This window comes from Bombina bombina, chromosome 4 (assembly GCF_027579735.1).
Source record: "Bombina bombina isolate aBomBom1 chromosome 4, aBomBom1.pri, whole genome shotgun sequence".
Classification (NCBI taxonomy): Eukaryota; Metazoa; Chordata; class Amphibia; order Anura; family Bombinatoridae; genus Bombina; species Bombina bombina.
This window is the reverse complement of record NC_069502.1, coordinates 118929457-118955169: the sequence shown is the minus strand read 5'-3', so window position 1 is coordinate 118955169 and position 25713 is coordinate 118929457. Positions and strand designations below refer to the sequence as shown.

At 41.8% G+C, this 25713-nt stretch overlaps 1 protein-coding gene across 1 annotated transcript in view; it reads right to left on the bottom strand.

Moving 5' to 3' along the window:
• CD2AP (CD2 associated protein) overlaps positions 1-25713 on the bottom strand; it is a gene marked incomplete at its 3' end in the record, with an annotated part of 687573 nt that overhangs the window by 77792 nt on the left and 584068 nt on the right. Inside the window, 1 exon segment of the mRNA XM_053709615.1 lies at positions 17908-18067. Coding sequence (XP_053565590.1) covers positions 17908-18067 — 160 coding nt within the window.

The window sequence follows — 25713 nt, the reverse complement described above, 5'->3', positions numbered from 1 at the left end:
TTGCACCTTCCAACAAATACAGCCCTTCTCTTCACTCACATTTTCTTCATTTGAAGCACACATGATTCGGTTATTCTCTCCCCTCTCTATACGTATTGCAGTCATATACCGTCCTCCTGGCTCCCCAACTCAATTTTTAGATCACTTTGCTGCTTGACTCCCTTATTTCCTTTCCTCAGACACCCCTGCCCTCATTCTTGGCGACTTTAACATCCCTCTTGACAATCCCACTGCCTCCTCTGCAAAACAACTTCTTCAACTGACTTCCTCTTTCGGCCTGTCACAATGGACTGACTCTCCCACTCACAAAGATGGTCATTCCCTTGATCTGACTTTCACCTATCGATGCATTCTTTCAAATTTAACAAACTCCCCTTTTCCTCTCTCTGACCATCATCTCCTAACTTGCAACATCACTTCCCTACCTACAACTCCCCCTCCCTCTACCCCTCACACCAAACTTCACAGAAGCACTAAGTCACTAGATCTGCATCAGCTCGCTAGCTCTCTCAAACCTCTCCTCTCATCCATCACCTCCTTTTCCTGCCCTGACCAATCTATCTGCCAGTATAATTCCACCCTTACATCGGTTATTGACACTCTGGCCCCTCCAACCTTAGCTCAGAAACCACATTCTCATCCTCAGCCCTGGCATACTCCTCTGACACGATACCTACGCAGATGCTCCCGTACTGCTGAGCGACATTGGAGGAAATCTCGGAGTTCAGCTGACTTTCTTCACTACAAGTTCATCCTGAACTCCTACTATTCTGCCCTTAATCTTTATAAGCAACAATATTTTTCTAATCTCATCTCTACTCTTACATCTAACCCTAAACGTCTGTTCTCCAAGTTAAACACTCTTCTCCGCCCACCCCCACCTCCTAACACAACCTCTCTCTCAGCTCAAGATTTTGCCAGCCACTTCAACAACAAAATTGATTCCATCAGAAGTGAAATCAGCTCTCAACATACTTCCAATCTGCCACCCCCTCAAAAGCTCACCCAAAACCCAAATATCCAAAAATGCAGCTCTTTTTGCCCCTGTTAATGAGGATGAAGTTTCTGCCCTTATACTGTCCTCCCACCTCACTACCTGTCCCCTCGATCCCATCCCCTCACAGCTACTCCCCTCCCTCTCTTCTACCCTCACCCCCATACTCACACACATTTTCAACCTCTCCCTTAGCACTGGTATATTTCCCTCATCTCTAAAACATGTACTGGTCACACCTATCCTCAAAAAACCTTCCCTCGATCCAACCTCCCCTTCCAATTACCGCCCTATTTCCCTACTCCCTCTTGCCACAAAGCTCCTCGAAAAGCTAGTTTATGCACGTCTATCCCATTTCCTTAAACTAAACTCTCTTCTTGACCCACTGCAATCTGGATTTCGTTCCCATCACTCTACAGAGACAGCAATTGTCAAAGTTACCAATGACCTACTTACAGCAAAATCCAAAGGCCACTTCTCTCTGCTTATCCTCCTTGACCTGTCTGCAGCCTTTGACACTGTTGACCACCCTCTTTTGCTCCAAACCCTCCAATCCTTCGGCATCTGTGACACAGCACTCTTGTGGTTCTCTTCCTATCTGACTAACCGTACATTTAGTGTAGCCTTCTCCGGAGCATCCTCTGCCCCGTTACTACTTTCTGTTGGGGTATCTCAAGGCTCTGTCCTTGGTCCCCTTCTCTTTTCAATCTACACGTCGTCGCTAGGTTCATTAATAAAGTCCCATGGGTTTCAATACCATTTGTATGCCGATGACACCCAAATCTACCTCTCTGCACCAGACCTACCTCCTTCCTTACTAACCCGTGTCACTAACTGTCTTTCTCACATCTCATCTTGGATGTCCTCTCACTACCTTAAGCTAAATCTCTCCAAAACGGAACTTATTTTTCCCCCTTCTTCCAATGTCTCCACCCCCAAAATTTCTATAACTGTTGATAACTCCATCATTACCATTACCCCTATCCCACATGCCCGATGTCTTGGGGTCACACTTGACTCAGATCTTTCCTTCACTCTTCACATTTAGTCCTTGTCTAAAGCCTGTCGCTTCCACCTTAAAAACATCGCTAAAATTAGACATTTCCTTACACAAGATACAACCAAGATTTTTATCCACTCTCTCATCCTTTCCCGCCTCGACTACTGCAACTCCGTCCTCTCTGGTCTACCTAGCTGCCACATAGCTCCTTTACAATCCATTATGAATGCCTCTGCCAGGCTCATCTTCCTTACTCGTCGCTCTTCATCTGCTGCATCTCTCTGCCAATCCCTTCACTGGCTTCCTCTTGCCTCTAGGATTAAACATAAAATCCTCACCCTGACATATAAAGCTCTCAACTGCACTGCTCCCCCTACATCTCAGAACTTGTCTCTAGATACTCTCCCTCCCGTCCCCTTCGATCAGCTCAGGATCTCCTCCTCTCTTGTTACTTCCTCACATTCCCGTTTACAGGACTTCTCCAGACTGGCCCCCATCTTGTGGAATTCCCTGCCTCGCTCCATAAGACTCTCCCCTAGTTTTAACAGCTTCAAGCACTCCCTAAAAACTCTACTATTCAGGGATGCATACAACCAACACTAACCTTTCCCAACTCCATTGCTTTCCCCTTGAACCCCTTAGAATGTAAGCCAATGGGCCCAGCTGTTTACAGATCGCTTCATAAGAGCTGACTACAACAGTGAAACTCTCGGCAGGGCCCTCTACCCACTTGACCCCTACAAAAGCTATCCTGTACACCGACTATGTTTACAGCGCTGCGGAATCTGTTGGCGCTCTACAAATACCTGATAATAATAGTATCTAAGGAATGCATAGGCTCAAACGGAGCCTATTGAAGAACCTTAAGAACAAGGTTAAGACTCCAAGGAGGAGTAACCGGTTTAAACACAGACCTGATTCTGACAAAGGCCTGACAGAATGATTGCACGTCTGGTACATCCACCAGACGTTTGTGTAATAAAAAATACAAGGCAGATATTTGACCCTTTAAGGAGCTTGCCGATAAACCCTTCTCCAAACCCTCTTGGAGAAAAGACAAAATTCTAGGAATCTGAACTCTACTCCAAGAGTAGTCTTTGGATTCACACCAATGCAGATATAAATATAAATGCAGGTAAATATTTCTAGTCACAGGCTTACGAGCCTGAATCATGGTCTCAAAACCACGCTTAGGTAAAATTAAGCATTCAATCTGCAAGCAGTCAGCTTCAGAGAAACTAGATTTGGATGGAGGAAGGGCCCTTGAAGTAGAAGGTCCTTCCTCAATGGAAGTCTCCAAGGTGGAAGAGATGACATCTCTACTAGGTCTGCATACCAGATCCTGCAAGACCATGCCGGTGCAATGAGGATCACTGATGCCTTGTTTGATTCCGAGCAATGACCCGAGGCAGGAGAGCGAACAGGGAAATAGGTATGCGAGACTGAAGTTCCAAGCATCCCTGGACCTCGAAAGCTTGGCATTCTGCCGAGATGCCATGAGATCCAGTTCCGGCTGTCCCCATTTGAGAACCAAGCTGGAAAACACTTCCGGATGGAGTTCCCACTCCCCCGGGTGAAAGGTCTGTCTGCTCAGAAAATCTTCCCAGTTGTCCACTCCTGGAATGTGGATCGCCGACAGACAGCAGTTGTGGGTCTCGCCCACTGAATTATCTTGGCTACCTCTATCATGGCCAAGGTACTCCGAGTTCCCCCCTGATGGTTGATGTAAGCCACTGAAGTTTTGTCCATCTGGAACCTGATAAACCGGGCCAAAGCTAACTGAGGCCAGGCTAGGCCAGAAGAGCATTGAAGATTGCTCTCAGCTCCAGAATGTTTATGGGCAGAACTGACTCTGACTGAGTCCACGTTCCCTGAGCCTTTAGAGAGCCCCAGACTGCTCACCATCCTAGTAGGCTGGCGTCCGTTGTCACAATCACCCAGGTGGGTCTGCGGAAGCAGGTTTCCTGGGAGAGATGATCCTGAGACAACCACCAAATAAGAGAATCCTTTGTCTCCTGATCCAGATGTAATTGTGGAGACAGATCCGCATAATCTCCATTCCACTGCCTGAGCATGCATAACTGCAGAGATCTGAGGTGGAAACGGGCAAACGGGATGATGTCCATGGCCGCTACCATCAGACCGATTACCTCCATACATTGAGCCACTGATGGCCAAGGAGAGGATTGAAGCGCTAGACAAGAATCAAAAATTTTTGATTTCCTGACTTATGTCAGAAAATTTTCATTGATAAGGAATCTATTATGGTTCCCAAGAAAACTACCCTTGTAGTTGGAACTAAGGAACTTTTTTCCAAATTCACCTTCCATCCATGAGATCACAGGAAGGATAACAACATTTCTGTGTGGGATTTTACTTGTTGAAAGGATGGCGCCTGAATCAGAATGTCGTACAGATAAGGCGCCACTGCAATGCCCCACCAACAGGGATCCCAGAACCTTTGAAAAGATTTTGGAAGAGCCCCAAACTGGAAGTGTTTGTTTAGAAATGTGAACCTCAGAAACTTGTGAAGGTCCCTGTGGATGGGAACATGCAGGTACCGTTGTCATAAATTGACCTTCGTGAACCAATGGAAGAATGGAACGAAGAGTTTCCATCTTGAAGGACGGTACTCTGAGGAATTTTGTTAGACTTTTGAGATCTAGAATTGGTCTGAAGGTTCCCTCTTTTTGGGGAAACCCGAACAGATTGGAGTAAAACCCCAGACCCTGTTCCTGCATTGGGACAGGAATTAGCACTCTCAGGTCAGAAAGGTCCTGAACACAGTTTAAGAACGCCTCTATTTTTATCTGGTCTACAGATAATCTTGAAAGCAGAAACCTGCCCCTGGGAGGAAAGGTCTTGAACTCTAGTTTGTATCCCTGGGACACAATGTCCACCGCCCAGGCATCCTGAACATCCCGAACCCAAGCCTGAGCGAAGAAAGACCCTTCATGCTGCTTTTGAGTCAATAGCAGGCTTCTTGGATTGCTTTCCTTTGTTCCAAGACTGGTTGGGCCTCCAGGAAGGCTTGGACTGTTCCTGCTTGGAAGAAGGAGAGGAAGGCTTACCCTTGAAGTTTCGATAGGAACAAAAATTATTCTAACGTCCCTTCTGCTTATTCCTCTTATCCTGAGGGAGGAAATGGCCCTTTTCTCCCGTAATGTCAGCAATAATTTCCGTCAATCCCGGCCCAAACAAGGTCTTTCCCTTGTAAGGAATCGCCAAAAGCTTAGACGACACATCCACAGACCAAGAGTTTAACCATAAAGCTCTGCGGGCCAGTACAGCAAACCTGGAACTCTTTGCTCCCAGTTTAATAACCTGTAGGGAAGCATCCGTATTAAAGGCATTGGCCAACTTAAGGGCCTTGAGTCTATCCTGGATCACTTCAAGAGGGGTGTCTGTCCGAATAGAATCAGACAACGCATCAAACCAGTATGCCACTGCACTAGTGATGGTAGCAATACACACTGCAGGTTGCCATTGTAAACCCTGGTGTACATAAATCTTCTTGAGTAACCCCTCCAACTTCTTATTCATCGAATCTTTAAAGGAACAACTATCTTCTATGGGAATAGTGGTCCTCTTAGCTAGCGTGGAAATTGCCCTTTCCACCTTGGGGACCATCTGCCAAGATTCCTTGATAGAGCCTGCTATAGGAAACATCTTCTTAAATATAGGGGATGGAGAAAAAGGGATATCTGGTCTCTCCCATTCCCTAGCAATAATTTCTGTAGCTCGATCTGGTACAGGAAAAACCTCCACCATGGAAGGTACATCAAAATACTTGTTTAGCTTACTAGACTTCTTAGGATTGACTACGACAGTAGTGTTGGAGTCGTCCAAGGTAGCCAAAACCTCTTAAGTAACAAACGGAGATGCTCCAGCTTAAACCTGAAGGATACAACTTCAGTATCAGCAGAAGGAATTACACTGTCTGAGATTTCACCCTCAGATGCTACCGAAGTATCTTCCTCCTCAGATTTCTGGGAGGGGACATTCGGAATAGCCACGACTGTGTCAGCAACCTTACTCACTGATTCTTTACATTTCCTCCTGCAGCATAGGAAAAGCGGACAGCGCATCAGATACCGCAGAGGACATGAGGGAAGCGATGTCTTGCAACGTAACTCCAGGTGGAGTAAGAGAGGAGGCACAGGGCACTGGATGTGTGGACAATAAATTTTGGGACACTTGAGGACAAAGCTGTGGCATATCGAACATCGAAGACTCCTGAACAGTCCGCCCTAGACTATCCCTGTAATGCAAAGTTCTCTCAATACATGATGAACATAAAGGGATTGGTGGTTCCACGTTAGCATCAAAACATAAAGAACATGTAAAATCCTGCCGGGCCTCTTGGTCCATCTTTATTCACAAATAAACAGAATAAACAAATAAACTGATATTTTATTTAGAAAATACCACACAAAAAAAAAAAAAAAAGTTACTGTTCCTTATAATTTTACTGCAGAATAAATAAAGCAGTTTCATTTTAAAATTTAAACGTATCACAAAAACACTCCAGACAACCTCTACACCTCAGCTTTAGCTTTGCTGAGGTGCTTACTTGTCTGACTGACAACTGAGTGAATATTCAGATAGATAATCCGGGCTCAACTTCTATCTCTCTGTAAATTGCAGTCCGGTAACCGCAACACTGCTAATAATCTGTGAAAAAGCTATCTCCGTTCCGGAACACAGGAAGTGTAGGGAAAAAGCGTGCAACAGAAAATTGCCGCCACAGCTAACCCCGCCCATCGTGGGCGTTACAAAATTAACCTCACGGTCGGCTAAATGTATTGTAAAGCCGTTGGGAGTATTAAAAAAAGTAAAACACCACCGCATCAAAGTCCTCAAAAGCCAAAAGAAATACTTGCAGATATACCTACGTCTCTGCTATCCTCATTAGCCTCTAAACAAGATATCGCTGATATCATTAGATCTTGTATTAGAGAAGAAATAGCAGAACTTAAGCAGGATGTACACTCCATTTGGAATAGGGTGGAATCCCTAGATGAATAAACAGACAACATGCAGGAAGAAATCACCCACTTGCAGGACACTACAACACAACAGACAACTCTGCTTGATATTTTACATGTTCGAGGCATACCAGAATCGGTACTCCCTAAAGACCTGCCAACTTACCTCCCTGCCTTATTTGCCCACCTGAGGAATAATACAGCATCAATGGAAATCCCTTGGGTAAGAGCACATCGTGTGCTAGGGTCTAGACCTTCTGACACGGCCCTGCCACGAGACATCAAGAAATTCAAGCAGTGGGTGCTCTCTTTGCCACTTAATGTTAGGAAGGATAATATCCCACAAGTAAGGATGAAACCGTGGACTCGGTACATCTTGCAAAAGAAAAGAAGAGATCCTAAACCTCTCACGCAAACATCAACCTGTGAAGTTCAGAGGAATGGTTCTTCAATTCTTCCAAGATCTATCTCAAAGAACACTACAGAGGTGGAGGGAGTTAACTCCAGCACTTCTACGCCAGAAAAAAATATTATACAGATGGGGATTCCCCTTTCATCTCTATGTTCTCCATGGCAATAGAAAATGAACCTGTCATACTACGGCAGATGTCAAGGACTTTTGCACAGCATTGGACATAGACCCTCCGAAGCTCCCTGACACAGAAACAGCTCTACAGCCTAATAAAAGGAAAGCTGCACAAGAAGATCCCAAGAGATGGAAACAAGTCACCCCAAGATTAGGACACTAAATGATGGGTATATATTATATATATATTATGTTATATGGGTAATTTGAAACACACATATTAAGCATATTGAGGGTAGCCTTAAAACTTGTATCAAATGTTTATAATGCAGCACACAGTATTCCATAGCAGCATTCCACAAGTTTATTTTGTATAAGTTGTAACATATGGTTCTAATATAAGATTCTCTCTACATATGCTTATATGGGCATATTCTGTTCCTATACCTTATTTCCTGTGGGCCCCATCAAGATGTGTAATTGCCAACTACGTTTTTTTATATATTTCCTGTGGCCTCTTGCATGACGTATCATTTACTATATAACCTTTGTTCATATTGTGAATAAACGGAATTAGTGAGAAAGACTTTGTGCCTGTGTCATTCTTGCTAATTTTCCAGGGCCCTGAAGAGAACGTGTGCTGCACCCTTATCAGCCAGAGCTAAGAAACAAACAAAATTACCCTACACTAATTACCTCACGGACAATCCCTTTCTGAGAGAAAGGAAAAAGGACAACAACAGTGAAGCAGCACCTAAAATTCACTCTAGGTGAATTACTATTCTATATTGAATATAGAGACTCGCTGCACACGCAGGATAGGTAACGTCACGTTGAAAGTTGCTTGGTTAATGATGATAGTCTGTTTGTGGTTATAATGAAGGGTTGTAGGATCTATAATGTATTCCTATGATAGCCTATATGCAGAGTACAGAGGCTGAGTTGGGGAGGGGGTTGGAAATTAGATGCTGTCCACAATTGTTAACTAATTAGAGAAGAGAAACGACCAAAAACTAAATGGCACTAAGAGGAATATTTTCAATAAGCTTATGTAAGGGTTGTTGCACAACTTCTCTTTTTCAGCAATAAATGATAAGAGTTAAAAAGTTAATACTAGTAAGGTATATTCAAATATGTTTAAACCATGTCCCTGGCTTGATTTGCCAGGTTTTGTTATGCATGTGTTTTTTTGTTTTTGTTGATGTAATTTTTCTTTCTCTATGTTTTACAATCATTCACAGCATTCCCAGATATGTCTTGATGTACACAGGATGTTATACTAAAAAGCTTAGATATTATCTTACCGCTACACATGATACATAATGGCTTCTACAGGTAAAACTATATTACTGATATCTCAAAACGTGAAGGGATTTAACTCCCCTCAGAAAAGAACTATGGCACTGTTCGATTTGGCTAAAAGAAAGGGAGACATACTTTTCCTACAGGAAACTCACTTCCAAAATACTTGGTAACAAATATACGCAGCACTATCCCAACTCGGCCACAAAGAAAAATAATGGAGTAAGTATTCTCATTCATAAAGATATCCCCTTCAAACATATACAAACCAACACAGACCAATAGGGTAGATTTATTGGAATTTTTGGCCTTCTTTACGGATTGCCAACCACCTTAATTAATATTTACGCTCCAAATACCAAACAACATCAATTTTATAGGAAATTATACACCAGGATTTTAGATATCTCCAAAAGCACAATATTAATGGGGGGGGACTTCAATATACCACTAGATTTAAACATGGATACCTCAAATCCAGACCCCAGTACCTCTAAAAGAACAGTTAGATACGTAGAGAAACTGATGAAAGACTGTAACCTACATGACATCTGAAGACTTATGTATCCCCATAAAAGGGATTATACCTTTTTTTCAAACCCACACCACACTTATAGGAGACTTGACTATATCTTAACCAACTCAGATGGTCTCACTAACCTACAGTCATCAAGAATATCACACACGACATGGTCTGACCACTCAGCAATACAGGCACAATTTAGATGGCCCAATACCTCCCTTCATCCATTTATATGGAGACTAGACAATACCATACTAGGGTCTACCAAAACTATAGAACATGTGGAACATTAGCAGAGTTCTTTACATTCAACTCCCTAGAAGATAGTGACCCATGTATGGAATGGGAAGCCCACAAATGTTTCATCAGAGGGGAATTTATTAAATTAAAATCACAAATTAAAAAAGCAGCCAGGAAACAGTACTTAGATATAACTCAGTTACTCTGTGCGGCAGAATACACACATAAGCAAAACCCAACAGAGCAGCAATTATACCTCCAGTTACAAACTATCAGGAAAGAAATGCAGAGCCTTTTACTCCAAGAATACAATTTATTGGCATTAAAAAACATAATTTATATAAGAACTTACCTGATAAATTAATTTCTTTCATATTGGCAAGAGTCCATGATCTAGTGACGTATGGGATATACAATCCTACCAGGAGGGGCAAAGTTTCCCAAACCTCAAAATACCTATAAATACACCCCTCACCACACCCACAATTCAGTTTACCGAATAGCCAAGTAGTGGGGTGATAAAGAAAGGAATAAAAAGCATCAAAAAAGGAATTTGGAAATAAGTGTGCTTTATACAAAAAAATTATAACCACCATAAAAAGGGTGGGCCTCATGGACTCTTGCCAATATGAAAGAAATGAATTTATCAGGTAAGTTTTTACATAAATTATGTTTTCTTTCATGTTATTGGCAAGAGTCCATGAGCTAGTGATGTACGGGATAGCAATACCCAAGATGTGGAACTCCACGCAAGAGTCACTAGAGAGGGAGGGATAAAAATAAAACCAGCCATTTTTCGCTGAAGAAAATTAATCCACAACCCAAAATAGTTTATTCTCATAAATGAAAGAAAAAAACTTAAAACATAAGCAGAAGAATTAAACTGAAACAGCTGCCTGAAGAACTTTTCTACCAAAAATTGCTTCCGAAGAAGCAAATACATAAAAACGGTAGAATTTAGTAAATGTATGCAAAGAAGACCAAGTTGCTGCTTTGCAAATCTGATCAACTGAAGCTTCATTCCTAAAAGCCCACGAAGTGGAGACTGATCTAGTAGAATGAGCTGTAATTCTCTGAGGCGGGGCTTGACCCGACTCCAAATAAGCTTGATGAATCAAAAGCTTTAACTGCGATGCCAAGAAAATGGCAGAAGCCTTCTGACCTTTCTTAGGACTAGAAAAGATAACAAATAGACTAGAAGTCTTCCTGAAATCTTTAGTAGCTACAACATAATATTTTAGAGCTCTCACCACATCCAAAGAACGTAAAGATCTCTCCAAAGAATTCTTAGGATTAGGACACAAGGGAGGGACAACAATTTCTCTATTAATGTTGTTAGAATTCACAACCTAAGGTAAGAATTTAAATGAAGTCCGCAAAACTGCCTTATCGGGATGAAAAATCAGAAAAGGAGATTCACAAGAGAGCAGATAATTCAGAAACTCTTCTAGCAGAAGAGATGGCCAAAAGAAACAACACTTTCCAAGAAAGTAGCTTAATGTCCAAAGAATGTATAGGCTCAAATGGAGGAGCCTGTAAAGCCTTCAAAACCAAATTAAGACTCCAAGGAGGAGAGATTGATTTAATGACAGGCTTGATACAAACCAAAGCCTGAACAAAACAGTGAATATCAGGAAGCTTAGCAATCTTTCTGTGAAATAAAACAAAGAGCAAAGATTTGTCCCTTCAAGGAACTTGCAGACAAACCCTTATCCAAACCATCCTGAAGAAACTGTAAAATTCTAGGAATTCTAAAAGAATGCCAAGAGAATTTATGAGAGGAACACCATGAAATGTAAGTCTTCCAAACTCGATAAATCTTTCTAGAAACAGATTTACGAGCCTGCAACATAGTATTAATCACAGAATCAGAGAAACCTCTATGACTAAGCACTAAGCGTTCAATTTCCATACCTTCAAATTTAATGATTTGAAATCCTGATGAAAAAAACGGACCTTGAGACAGAAGGTCCAGCCTTAATGGAAGTGGCCAAGGTTGGCAACTGGACACTCGAACAAGATCCGCATACCAAAACCTGTGAGGCCATGCTGGAGACACAAGCAGCACAAACAATTGCTCCATGATGAATTTGGAGATCACTCTTTGAAGAACTAAAGGCGGGAAAATATAAGCAGGTTGATAACACCAAGGAAGTGTCAACGCATCCACTGCTTCCGCCTGAGGATCCCTGGACAGTTACCTGGGAAGTTTCTTGTTTAGATGAGAAGCCATCAGATCTATTTCTGGAAAACCCCACATCTGAACAACCTGAGAAAACATCTGGATGGAGGGACCACTCCCCCGGATGTAAATTCTGACGGCTGAGATAATCCGCTTCCCAATTGTCTATACCTGGGATATGAATCGCAGAAATTAGACAGGAGCTGGATTCCGCCCAAGCAGGTATCCGGGATACTTCTTTCATAGCTTGGAGACTGAGTCCCACCCTGATGATTGACATATGCAACAGTTGTGATATTGTCTGTCTGAAAACAAATGAACGGTTCACTCTTCAACACAGGCCAAATCTGAAGAGCCCTGAAAATCGCACGGAGTTCCAAAATATTGATTGGTAATCTCGCCACTTGAGATTTCCAAACCCCTTGTGCTGTCAGAGATCCCAATAGTCTGAGAGGAATTGGGCTTCAAAATGCTGAGAAGCACATATCAACGTAGAAATCTTAGCACAAACCTACTTCACCACCTCCATAGGAGGCAAAGTTTGTAAAACTGAATTGTGGGTGTGGTGAGGGGTGTATTCATAGGCATTGAGGTTTGGGAAACTTTGCCCCTCCTGGTAGGATTGTATATCCCATACGTCACTAGCTCATGGACTCTTGCCAATATGAAAGAAATTAATTTATCAGGTAAGTTCTTACAAAAATTGTGTTTTTTAATGCCAATAACATGAAAGAAACTAAACAACGCTTTCACTGTGAAAGCAACAGAGTGGTGAAACTATTGGCTAGAGCCCTGAAATTAAAAAAGCTTAAAACTTATATCCACACAATTAAAACCTCTTCAAACACATTAGCCCATTCCACCTCTGACATAATGGCCCAATTTGAAAAATATTATGATGATTTATACAATATTAAAAGTTCAGAAAAGCGGTCAGAACCTTCTATAGATCTAAATACATATCTTCAAGATCTCGATATACCACGGATAACCCAAGAGCAAAAAGACAGTCTGGACAGCCCCATATTCGCAAAAAATATAAAGGCAGCCATTATACAACTATCTTTAGGGAAAAGTCCAGGATCGGATGGGTTCACTGTTAAGTATTATAAACAATTCGCAACTATTCTGACCCCTCATTTACAAAAAATATTTAACAGCATAGACGATTCCACAAACTTTCCTACCACTATGCTTGAAGCCCATATTTCGATTATTCCTAAACCAGGGAAGGTACCGGATACACCATCAAACTTCAGACCTATTTCATTACTGAATGTTGATGTTAAAATTGATGCCAGGATTATTGCAACCCGTATTAAAGGACCAGTCAATACAGTAGATTTGCATAATCAACAAATGCATGATAAGAAGACAATGCAATAGCACTTAGTCTGAACTTCAAATGAGTAGTAGATTTGTATTAAATAAATTGCAAAGTTATGTCTATTTCCACTCCCCCTGTTATCATGCGACAGCCATCAGCCAATCACAAATGCATATATACGTATATGCTGTGAATTTTTGCACATGCTCAGGAGTTGGTGACTCAAAAAGTGTAAATATCAAAAGACTGTGCACATTTTGTTAATTGAAGTTAATTGGAAAGTTGTTTAAAATTGCATGCTGTATCAGAATCTTGAAGTTTAATTTTGACTTGAGTGTCCCTTTAATAAAATTTTACCACCACTGATACACCTGAATCAAGTGGGTTTTGTCCCACACCGAGAGTCAAGGGATAACTCCCTCAAAGTAATACATCTACTAGAATATGCCCAAACACACAAAATACCAATGGTTTTATTAGCAATAGACACCGAAAAGGCATTTGACCGACTGAATTGGCCTTTCCTAAAAGCGACCCTTACTAGATTCGGATTTGGACAGACAACAATAGACAGAATTTTAACCTTATACTCAAAACCAACTGCACGCATCAAACTTAATGACTCATTGACAGGTTCCATTGTATATGTTTATGGAGTCTGTCAGGGATGCCCTTTATCCCCGATTTTGTTCGATTTGACCATGGAAGTTTTGGCATTCAAAATCAGACGTAATAAAGATATTAGCGCTGTGGAATCTGTTGGCACTCTACAAATAACCGATAATAATAATAATAATATACAGGGACTAAAGATTGGGAACTCGCATTACAAACTGTCATTATACGCTGATGACGTTATGGTAACCCTAACCTCGCCCCTTCAATCCTTGGAAGCCCTTAAAACGGAGTGTGTTTCTTATAGCATGCTCTCATATTACAAAATTAACATGACGAAGTCGGAAATATTGGGAGTTGAGATGCCCGAGACAGAGATGAGACAAATAAGTGAGACCTTCAACTTCGCAATCCAGCGAACATCTATTAAATACTTAGGAATTAAAATAGCAAGGACCACACAGGAGTTATTTACACTTAAGTATCAAAAACTGTTTAAAGAACTACAACTCGACTTACAGAGTTGGAGCCAGAAACATTTGTCATGGCAGGGGCGCATTCATGCCTTCAAAATGACCCTATTGCCTAAAATCTTATATCTGTTCCAGACACTACCGATTCCATTGTCTGAACCATATACTTCATTTCTTCAAAAGTTAGCATATACATTTATTTGGGGGTAATAACAACCTAGAATCTCCAGGCAAATCATGTTTAGGGATAGGGATAATGGTGGATTGGACGTGCCAAACTTATTCTTTTACAGAATAGCATCACATCTAACATGAATAATAGACTGGAGCAAGCATGTAGCACACAAGGAGTGGATAGTACTGGAGCACGCTCTAACAGAATATAACAGCTTGAGTAGCTGCTGTTGGTTACATAAATCTAAAACACAACTGCATCCACAGTCGCCAGGGATCACTGTAGAGACATATAACACATGGGATAAACTACTTAAAGGGACAGTCAAGTCCAAAAAAAACTTTCAGGATTCAAATAGGGTATGTAATTTTAAACAACTTTTCATTTTACTTTTATCACCAATTTTGCTTTGTTTTCTTGGTATTCTTAGTTGGAAGCTAAGCCTAGGAGGTTCATATGCTAATTTCTTAAACCTTGAAGGCCGCCTCTGAATTTGACAGTTTTTCACCACTAGAGGGTGTTAGCTCATGTGTTTCATATAGATAACATTGAGCTCATGCACGTGAATTTACCGAGGAGTGAGCATTGATTGGCTAAAATGCATGTCTGTCAAAAGAACTGAAGTTAGGGGGCAGTCTGCCGAGGCTTAGATACAAGTTAATTACAGAGGTAAAACTTGTAATATTATAACTGTGTTGGTAATGCAAAACTGGGGAATGGGTAATTAAGGGATTATCTATCTTTTAAAACAATTTTGGTGTTGACTGTCCCTTTAATGACAGAAAAGAACTCTCTAGCATACCCTCACCTCTTACACCCCTGGCTTCCAATGTGGATCTGCCACTAATACATAGAATATGCGAGACAGAACACAATGTCCACACACACATAGCAGTTTTTGCACTGTTAGATAATGGGAAATTACGCCCGAAAATCGAATTAGCAGACAACTTTCCAATGGTAACACAAAGTTGGTATGGGTATTTCCAAATTTCACATTTTATCCACAGCTATCCAGACAAGCAAAAATTGGTAAGGCCATTATCACAATTCGAGACGTTACTCCTCAGGTCCCTCAAAAAAAAAAAAAATCTTTCTATATCTTAAAGAATACTAGTCTCCCTACATTCCAAAACTCTACCCAGATATAGTAAAATTTGGGAAAGAGAATTAAATACAAACATAGCACCCAAAGACTGGCAAATATAATTTAGACAGATGGGAAAATCGCCTTCATCCACGAGCAGGGATAGGCACGAGCCAAGGCTGTGGCGGACATTTTCTAAAGTAAAGACCTTTAGTGAAGGACACCAAGGTACATTTACAATTAAAACTATTATTTTATAGTGCTAAATTTTATTATACAGATGCAGAAGATACACATCCAGTATTTCACTCAGGCTTTATTTATTCCATAACTTATCACCCAATATTGCTAGCAGTCTCTTGACAAGCCACTAACTTTATTCACAGTAAATATTTTCCCTTTCCTATTATTTAATCAGAAAGAAAAGATATACTAAGTTTATGATTCACAACCTTACTATATCTTTTCTTTCTATTTAAATACTACTTATAATAAACCTCAGGTGCTGGTTAAAGTGCTTTACCTTTGCATATAAAGCTCCAGGGACACAGTGGCAGCTTGCTTCTTGAATCTTCCCTCCCTCTCTGTCTCACTCAGAGTCATTTTCTGGTACTAAGCGGCATCATGTGGGAGTGGCCACAACCCTGCAAAACGTGGCGCCACGTGTGTTAAGGAGGAGTCAGGACCAGTATTAATCTGTCTTACTCTTCCCTCCCCACACCAAAATGGGCGGCGGACACTGCAAGGACCAGTCACGGACACCAGTGTCCGTGTACGGACACCTTGCCTATCCCTGTCCACGAGTATCACTGAAACTAACATGAAAATATTAACTAGGTGGTATCTATACCCAAGTAGGCTTTACAGAATGTTCCCAAACACCACACAGTTGTGTTGGAGAGGCTGTGTGCAGGAAGGTATGCTGGTGCATATATGGTGGACTTGCCCACTAATCACATCCCATACTGGACAGGGATATCAAAAGAAACGTCACAAGCTATAGGACAATCAATAGATGTTGACCCCTTGGTGTTTTTATTTAATAGGCCACCAAAATTAAAATGTCACATTAGATTATCACTACTTTACATAATGATTAGTGACACCAAACAACTTGTCCCGAGACTGTGGAAGTCAACACGAGTCCCCATGATACAAGAATGGCGCCAAAATGTATCCAGGCTCCTAATACTAGAGAAATATCAGTACCAACAGGCTAATCGCCTGGAACATTACCATTCAATTAAGTTTTATCGGTAGGAGTATGAGGCATTGGTGAAGAACCAAAGGTGATACACCAATGGTATTATAGAGAACAGCTCCACGTATAACAAAACGCAGAGGGCAAAATTACTTATTTTGGGATACAGAATAGGCACTCACATGAGGCAGTTTGCCTAGCGGTAAATACAATTAGAAAATGAATTAAGCTCTAGAGAAATGTATATCTGAATAAACAGTGAGGGTGCCCCTGGGCATTGACATTGTAGGGGTGTAGACAACATATACCAAGACAAAGAGGTAATATACTGGGAATGCTTTATTTCTTTTATGTTGTAATATGATTTTGTGTTATTTTTTGGTATCTTATTTTATGTTCAGTCTTACTATGATTTTTTATCTTTATGCCTTTTGGCAAATGTAACACCTTATTCTAAATAAAGCTTTTTGAAACAAAAAAAAAAAATCTGGTATATGCAGGAAAAAGCCTAAATACTTACTTGCTTGCTGCAATTTGTAAGAAGACTTAGACAAGTCTCAGCCTTAACGGGACAAAGTCAAAATTTAACTTTCATGATTCAGATAAAGTATGTAATTTTAAACAATCAATTTACTTCTAGTATCTAATTTGATTAATTCTCTTGGAATCCTTTATTAAAGAGCATACCTAGGTAGATACAGGAGCAGCAGTGCACTACTGGGAGCTAGCTGCTGATTAGTAGGGATGTGCACTCTTGAATGAATATATCCAGCACAGAAAGGAGCAGCTGAATGTAGCAGATTGCGGCCATTTTCAGCATTTATTTAGTAAACAAATGCCATACTGCAAATCCATAGTGATTAGAGGGTGCACATATATGCCTTTTGTCATTCGCTCACACAAAGTGTTCAGCTAGCTCCCGGTAGTATACTGTTCCTGAGAAAGAACGTTGTGTGTCTTTAAATATGCAGGTTTAAATATGTGAAAACTGTTGAATCAAAGAAACGCTTTACATATAAAATCAATGAGTTTATTTACAGCTTAGACTATTTAAATAACTGGAGGTGATATGACAACAATGTATTACCAAAATAAACCTAAAATAAATTAATCAAGAAACAAGTGTAAATCATTTTCCATAATCTACTACTATCCAGTTTCACAATAAAATCTATTTATAGTGTGTCAGAAACACCATTTTAAACAATCTTGAAGTAAAACAGGTTTGCCCACACATGTAAGCATAATTCATAAAGTCATTTGAGATAGCTTACTTGGATGTAGGTGTTGGTAAGGCTGGTTTTTCAGGTCGCTTGGGTGGAATGGTTACATGCTTCAATGCACTATTAGTCTTGTTTGTAAGGACAGGTTTCTTGGGTGGAACCTGAGGAGCTACTGGCTTGGAAGGTTTCAGATCTACTAGTGGCTTTTCTTCTAACAAAAAAATTAAAAAAGATACAAAATAAATACTTAAAACAATAGCTATTCTTTCAATTAAATATAGACAAACCATAAGGCAAATTGTCTAGTGAGAACTGGTTACACTGATGGAAAAACATAAATTATGACTTACCAGATAATTTCCTTTCCTTCTGTATGGGAAGAGTCCAAAGCTGCATTCCTTACTTCTCGGAATTCAGAACAAGGAGGCGGCAAAGACACCCCAGCCAAAGGCTTAAATACCTCCACCACTTCCTCATAACCCCAGGCATTCTGCCGAGGGAAACAAGGAACAGTAGGAGAAATATCAGGGTGAAAATTGTGCCAGAAGAGTAAATCTAAATTTAGGGCCGCCCATTGGAGAACACGGGCGGGAGCTGTAGACTCTTCCCATACAGAAGGAAGGGAAATTATCTGGTAAGTAATAATTTATGTTTTCCTTCTTAATATGGGAAGAGTCTACAGCTGCATTCCTTACTTCTGGGAAACATATACCCAAGCTCTAGAGTACACGAAATGCTAACGGGAGGGAAAAGAGAGGGGCGGACCCTAATTTTTGAGGGCACCACAGCCTGCAAAACCTTTCTTCCAAAGGCTGCTTCAGCAGAAGCAAAAAACGTAAAACTTGTACATTTTGGAAAAGTATGTAAGAAGGACCAGGCAGCCACCTTACAAATCTGATCCGTAGAGGCTTATTTTTGAAGGCCCAAGAGGAAACGAACAAACAGCGAAATAAGTTTGTCTAAATTCCATTGTGGCTTGAAGATAGAACTTCAAAGCACAAACCACATCCAGAATGATGCTATAAACGTTCCTTCGACGAAGGAGTAGGACATAAGAAAGGAACCACAATCTCTCGATTGATGTTGCAAATTGACACAACCTTAGGAAGAAAACCTAACTTAGTTTGTAGAACATCCTTATCAGCATGGAAGCCAGATAAGTAGAGATGCATTGCAATGCAGCAATCACAGATACTCTGTGCGCAGAAGCAATAGCCAGTAGAAAAGGAACCTTCCAAGACAACAAGTTATTGTCTACTTCATGCATAGGCTGCAACGGAGTCTGTTGCAAAACTTTAAGAACAAGATTTAAACTCCAAAGAAGAGCATTAGATTTAAACACAGGTCTGATCCCAACAGAACCTTAACAAAAGACTGCACATCTGGAGGCTCAGCTAATCTCTTATGCAGTAACACAGACAGGGCCGAAATCTGTCCCTTCAGGGGATTTGCAAAAAGCCCTTCTCCAGGTCATCCTGGAGAACAGATTAAGTAGGTCCTCCACACCTTATGATAGATGCGATGAGCAACCAGCTTACAAGCTCGAATGAGAGTAAAAATAACTCTTAGAAAATCCTCTCTTGGCTAGGACTAAGCATTCAATCTCCACGCAGTCAGCCTCAGAGGATCTCAAAGAGATCTTGGTCAGCAGATCCCTGCAACAAGGTAACTTCCACGGAGGAGATGATGACATCCCCACTAGATCCGCAAACCATATCCTTCGCGGCCAAGACGGAGCAATCAGTATCACTGACGCATGCTTGACTCGAGCCACTACACTAAGAAGAAGTGGTAATGGCCGGAAAGATAAATTAGATTGAACCTCCAAGGCACTTCTAATGCATGTTAGCTCTGCCTGAGGATCCCTGTACCTCAACCCATATCTGGGTAGCTTGGTAGTGAGACTTCATAAGATCTTCCTCTTGCAAATCTCTGCAACACCCGGGATGGAGAGACCATTCCCCCGGAAATCCACCTCCCAGTTGTCCACACCGGGAATGTGGATCCCTGACAGCGAAGAAATGTGGGTCTCCGCCCGATCCAGAATCCGAGATACTTCCCTCATAGCTAGCGAGCTTCTCGTCCCCCCCCTCCTAATGGTTGATGTAATCGACCAAGGTTAAAAAGTATTATTGGAATCTAATAAACTGGGACAAACCCAGCAGATGCCAAGCCTTCAGAGCATTGTATATTGCCCGAAGATCCAAAATGAGATTGGGAAGGAGCTTTCCTCCTGAGTCCAAAGGCCCTGTGCCTTCCTGGCACCTCAAACAGCTCCCCATCCTGACAGACTCGCAACCGTAGTCGCAATCACCCAGGATGGTCTTAAGACGGAAGTCCCTCGGGACAAGTGATCAAGACAATAACACTAAGAGAGCGATTCTCTCAGCAGAATGTCCAGAGAAATCTGTTGAGACAGATCCAAATGATCGCCATTCCACTGTTTCAGCATATGCAGTTGCAACAGCCTGAGGTGAAACCTGGCAAAGGAAAGTATGTCCATGCTGGACACCATGAGACCAATCCCCTCCATACCCGAAACCACAGATGGCCTTAAGAAGGTCTGGAAGGCAAGACACAAAGCTAGCTTGCAATGTCTCATGTCCGTTAGAATGGTACAGGAACACAAACCCTTAGGAACTGGAAGTGGTCCCTGAGGATTGGTACGTAAAGGGAGCATCCTTCAGATCTATTGTGGTCATGAACTGCCCTTCTCGAACGAGGGGAAGAATGTACCTTATTGTCTCCATCTTGAACAAGGGGACTGAAGTTTAAGCACTTTAGGTCCAGAATAGGACGGAAAGTTCCCTCCTTCTGAACCACAAAAAGGTTTGAATAGTATTCCAAACCTCTCACTACGATAGGCACCGGGACAATAACTCCTAAGAGGACATATCCTGTACAAACCCCAGAAAGGCAATCTGCCATCCCATCCATTCTTTAATTTTCTTTATGTATTTACCTCCACTTTAGGCCAGGACAAATACTTTAGGTATTTAGCGCTGTATTTTTTGTATATTGCTCTTGGATGGCTGAGACTTGAAACCTATCTTGTAACCCTGAGCTATGACCTCCAGGACTCATAGATCCTGCACGGCCGTGAACCAAGCGACTAAAAGAGCGACAGACTGCCCCCTACACTATCCAGAGGAGGACCAGGGAACACCCCATTTATATCGAAATACTTAGAAAAAAAGAGCAGACACTGCTGAGGGGTGATTACCAGAAAAATTGTAAATTTATTGAAAAAACAAAAACAATAAAAAAACAGCAAAAGCTGGGCGCTATTGTGAAGCCAAATAGCAGACAGACAACAGGCACGGAGTCTGACGCATTTCGCGCCCCCTAGTGGCGCTTATTCATAGACATAGCTGTTGCACTTAGTAAGCCCTCTTTATAGACATAACCTACATGTAATAGGCTAGAAATCAGCAAATAGATGAAAAATAATGATCTATAAAATAGTGAGCAGGTTAACTCTACAGAGGTAGGCTGAAAAGTGAAAAAGAAAGAGATCCATATAGTTACATGTAATCCCTTACAAATATAAAATATAATATATACCCCATTTATGCCTACTTAGACTTGGCGGGCTTCTTGCTCTGCTTGGATTTATTCCAGGACTGAGCTGGCTTCTAAGAGCTCTTGTTTTGCTCTGGCCTAGCGGAGGACTGCTGACCTGGGCTTTATCAGAATGAAAGGAATGAAAATTGCCCCCTTTGACCGTGTGGAGAATTGAGTCCAGGCCTGGACCAAACAAAATCATTCCCTTAAAGGGGAGGGAAAGAAGTCTAGACTTTAGAAGTCATATCCGCAGACCATGACATCCACCAGAGCCCGATGGGCCTGAACAGAAAAAGCTGAAGCCGTAGCATTCAGGCGAATAATCTGCTTATTAGCATCACAGATAAAAGAATTAGCAACCCTCAAGGCCTCAATTCTTTCCTGAATAACGTCAAGGGGATCCTCCCCCTCGATCAATCCCGTAAGGAGTTGTACCAGTAGGTAGCAGATCCAGCAACCGCGGCAACAGCCAACTCCGGTTGAAACAAATATCCCGAAAGTTAAAAACAACTGTCTTAACAGAGCTTCCACCTTTTATCCATGGGCTCTTTAAACAAAGAGCTATCCTCAGGCTGGATGGTAGTACGTTTAGCAAGGGTGAAGATAGCGCCATCCCCTCTAGGGACAGAACCACACAACTCCATTGAGAGTCCAGGACCGGGAACAAATTGTTAAAGGGAGAAGAGGGGAAAAGGAATCCAATCATGTCCCATTCATTCTCAATGTTCACCATCTAACAGGAGCAGGGAAGGATAAGGTACCACCCTGTCCTCAAGCTCTATCCAATTTAGGAGTCAAAGGTTCATCAGGCAATTTGGCCTAAGGAACCTCTGAAATCGCCAAACTTCCCTTAGAAGAAAGCGCAAAATCCTAAAACTAAACTCTGATTCCTCCGCAGTCGGCAGACGCCGACCCACAATGTTCATACTCTAAAGTCTCAGAAGGAACTTCATCCTCTGATAACCCTATGAGTTAAATCCATAAATTAACTGATGTACTCTGGGACGGAGTGCAATACGTAACCTTTCTCTTGTGCTTAGCAGGGCGAGGTAAAGCATTAAAGGCCACAGACACCACCGTCTGAACTGCGCAGTAACATCTGGTGAAAAAAATGGCCCCCTCCAGGTAGAGGATCAGCAATGCTACGGGAAACCACATGTGTAGAGAGATAAGAATGTAGGGTATGCACCTCACTGGACGTCAACTCCTCAGAGGTGGACGGCTCAGTGGTATCAAACATGTTTGATCTTATCACATTATCTAGGCATATGGAACATAATTGAGGGGGCAGAGCTGAGGCCTCCTCACAATATAACAGGAATTACTCTTTATGAATAGAGGGAGAGTCCTCTAAGTAACAGAATCCTCCATCGCTAGTGCAATAACTGGAGAACTATAGAAATAAAACATTTTATTTTATTCAAAAAAACTGCACCTTTATATCCCAATGGCTGGGGCACTCACCACCTCCCATGACCCAGACAGTACAGAGATTTAGGACTCCTCTCTGAAAGACACCCGAGCAGGAAAGAAAGAAAGAATCACATGGTGCACAACGCAGGACTGTCCCTGCTATGAGAAAAAGTGTGCCAAGCTTGTAAGCTGCATGGCTCTCAAAGTGAAACCTGTATATTCCATAACAGCCTATGAGCCCATAACATCTCACACATAAAAGCAGCATAAAATCAAATAAATAAGGCAGCGAAACTCATTAACGCTGATTGCTTATGGAGCTGTTAATGTGAGTCGGGATGGTTTCGTAGAAAGACTCTCCCTGCATCTCTGGAGTACTACCCTCCATAAGAGACTACTCCGAAATCTTCTGACACTTCTCTGCCAACCTCCTGTGATGAAAGGCAAACAATGACTGGTGTTATGAGGAAGTGGGGGAGGTATTTAAGACTTTGGCTGGGGTGTCTTTGCCTCCTCCTGTTGGCCAGGTTCTGAATTCCCACAAGTAAGGAATGCAGCAGTGGCCTCTTCCCATATTAATAAGGAAAAAACTCAAACTGGGTAAAAATGTGTTTACCTTCCATTGGTCTGAATTAAAATCTTAAATCTTAAATTGTACATAATAAACACAATACATTGCAACAAAACTTGTCTATATTGTAATCATAAAGTGGCCCTGCAGCACTTGTCCTTCACTTCCCCCAAATTATGCTTGATATTATGAAATCTCTTCACTTAGACTGCATGAAACCAGAAGATACGAAAGTTGGACGGACTTTCTGCTAAACCAGTGGGTTATAAAGCCACCTGTCCAAAGACCCTTTAAATCCTGGATTCTCAACAGCCGGGCCGCGGCCCTGTACCAGGCCATGGTTGCCCTGATGGTGGGACCCGACCTGACTTGCCCCCGGGCTGCATGTTCTGACAGGCCTGCCGCTCCACACATAAGGAATACAAGGCAGGCTTGTCAGAGTGCCGTTGCACATGTAGCAGCATTTCAGTGGTAGGACAAGAGCGGGACAAGTAGCATATGGGACTGGACAACGCAGGTAAGTAACTCATACCATCCCAATGAAAGTATATATTCCCCCCCCCCCACACTGACACACACACACACATATATATATATATATATATATATATATATATACACATACACACATACACACACACACATATGTACATATACTCACAAAACACACAGAAGGGCTAGCACTCTTGCAAGCACACAGCTAGATTTAGAGAAAAATGGAAGAGTTAGTTACAACATTTGACTAAATGGTGAAAGGCCCAGGATTACGTAAAGGTCTTTTTCTCCCTGGGTCAATAACCTAGTGTCATACAATGCATATCTTCAACCAAACACACTGAGATACAAACAAGGGTGAGACAGGCCCTTTGTAATTTCCCTAGACACATACAACACATAAATGGACTGCCTTTTCAAACCGGACAGGGTGCAAATCACATGCCACTGAAAAATTCACAGCCCTGAGTACTCACAGACAGCTGTACAGCTCCCAGCAACTAAGGTAGTTAACCCAGCTGGGTGTAAAGCTCATGGAGAAAAACAGAATTTATGTTTAAATGATAAATTCCTTTCTCCTACGGTGTATCCGGTCCACGGCTTCATCCTTACTTGTGGGATATTCTCAATCCCTACAGGAAGTGGCAAAGAGAGCACACAGCAGAGCTGTCCATATAGCTCCCCTCAGGCTCCGCCCCCCCAGTCATTCGACCGACGGTTAGGAGAAAAAGGAGAACCATAGGGTGCAGTGGTGACTGTAGTTTTCAAAAATAAAATTTAAACCTGACCAAAATGCCAGGGTGGGCCGTGGACCGGATACACCGTAGGAGAAAGGAATTTATCAGGTAAACATAAATTCTGTTTTCTCCTACATTGGTGTATCCGGTCCACGGCTTCATCCTTACTTGTGGGAACCAATACCAAAGTTTTAGGACACGGATGAAGGGAGGGAACAAGTCAGGTAACCTAAACGGAAGGCACCACTGCATGCAAAACCTTTCTCCCAAAAATAGCCTCCGAAGAAGCAAAAGTATAGAATTTATAAAATTTGGCAAATGTATGCAGTGAAGACCAAGTCGCTCCCTTACAGATCTGTTCAACAGAAGCCTCATTCTTGAAAGCCCATGTGGAAGCCACAGCTCTAGTAGAGTGAGCTGTAATTCGTTCAGGAGGCTGCCTTCCAGCAGTCTGATAAGTCAATCGGATTATGCTTTTCAGCCAGAAAGACAGAGAGGTCGCAGTCGCTTTTTGACCTCTCCTCTTGCCAGAATAGACGACAAACAAGGACGATGTTTGTCTGAAGTCTTTAGTTGCTTTTAGATAAAACTTCAAAGCACGAACCACATCAAGATTGTGTAACAGACGTTCCTTGTTAGAAACTGGATTAGGACACAGAGAAGGAACAACTATTTCCTGGTTAATATTCTTATTGGAAACCACTTTCGGAAGAAAACCAGGTTTGGTACGTAAAACGACCTTATCTGTATGAAACACCAGATAGGGTGAATTACACTGCAAAGCAGACAATTCAGAAACTACCAAAAACAAAACTTTCCAAGACAGTAACTTAATATCTATGGAATGTAGAGGTTCAAACGGAACCCCTTGAAGAACTGAAAGAACTAAATTTAGACTCCATGGAGGAGCCACAGGTCTGTAGACGGGCTTGATTCTGACTAAAGCCTGTACAAAAGCCTGAACATCTGGCACGGCTGCCAGACGCTTGTGTAACAAAACGGACAGAGCAGATATCTGTCCTTTTAAGGAACTAGCTGACAGACCTTTCTCCAATCCTTCTTGGAGAAAAGATAGTA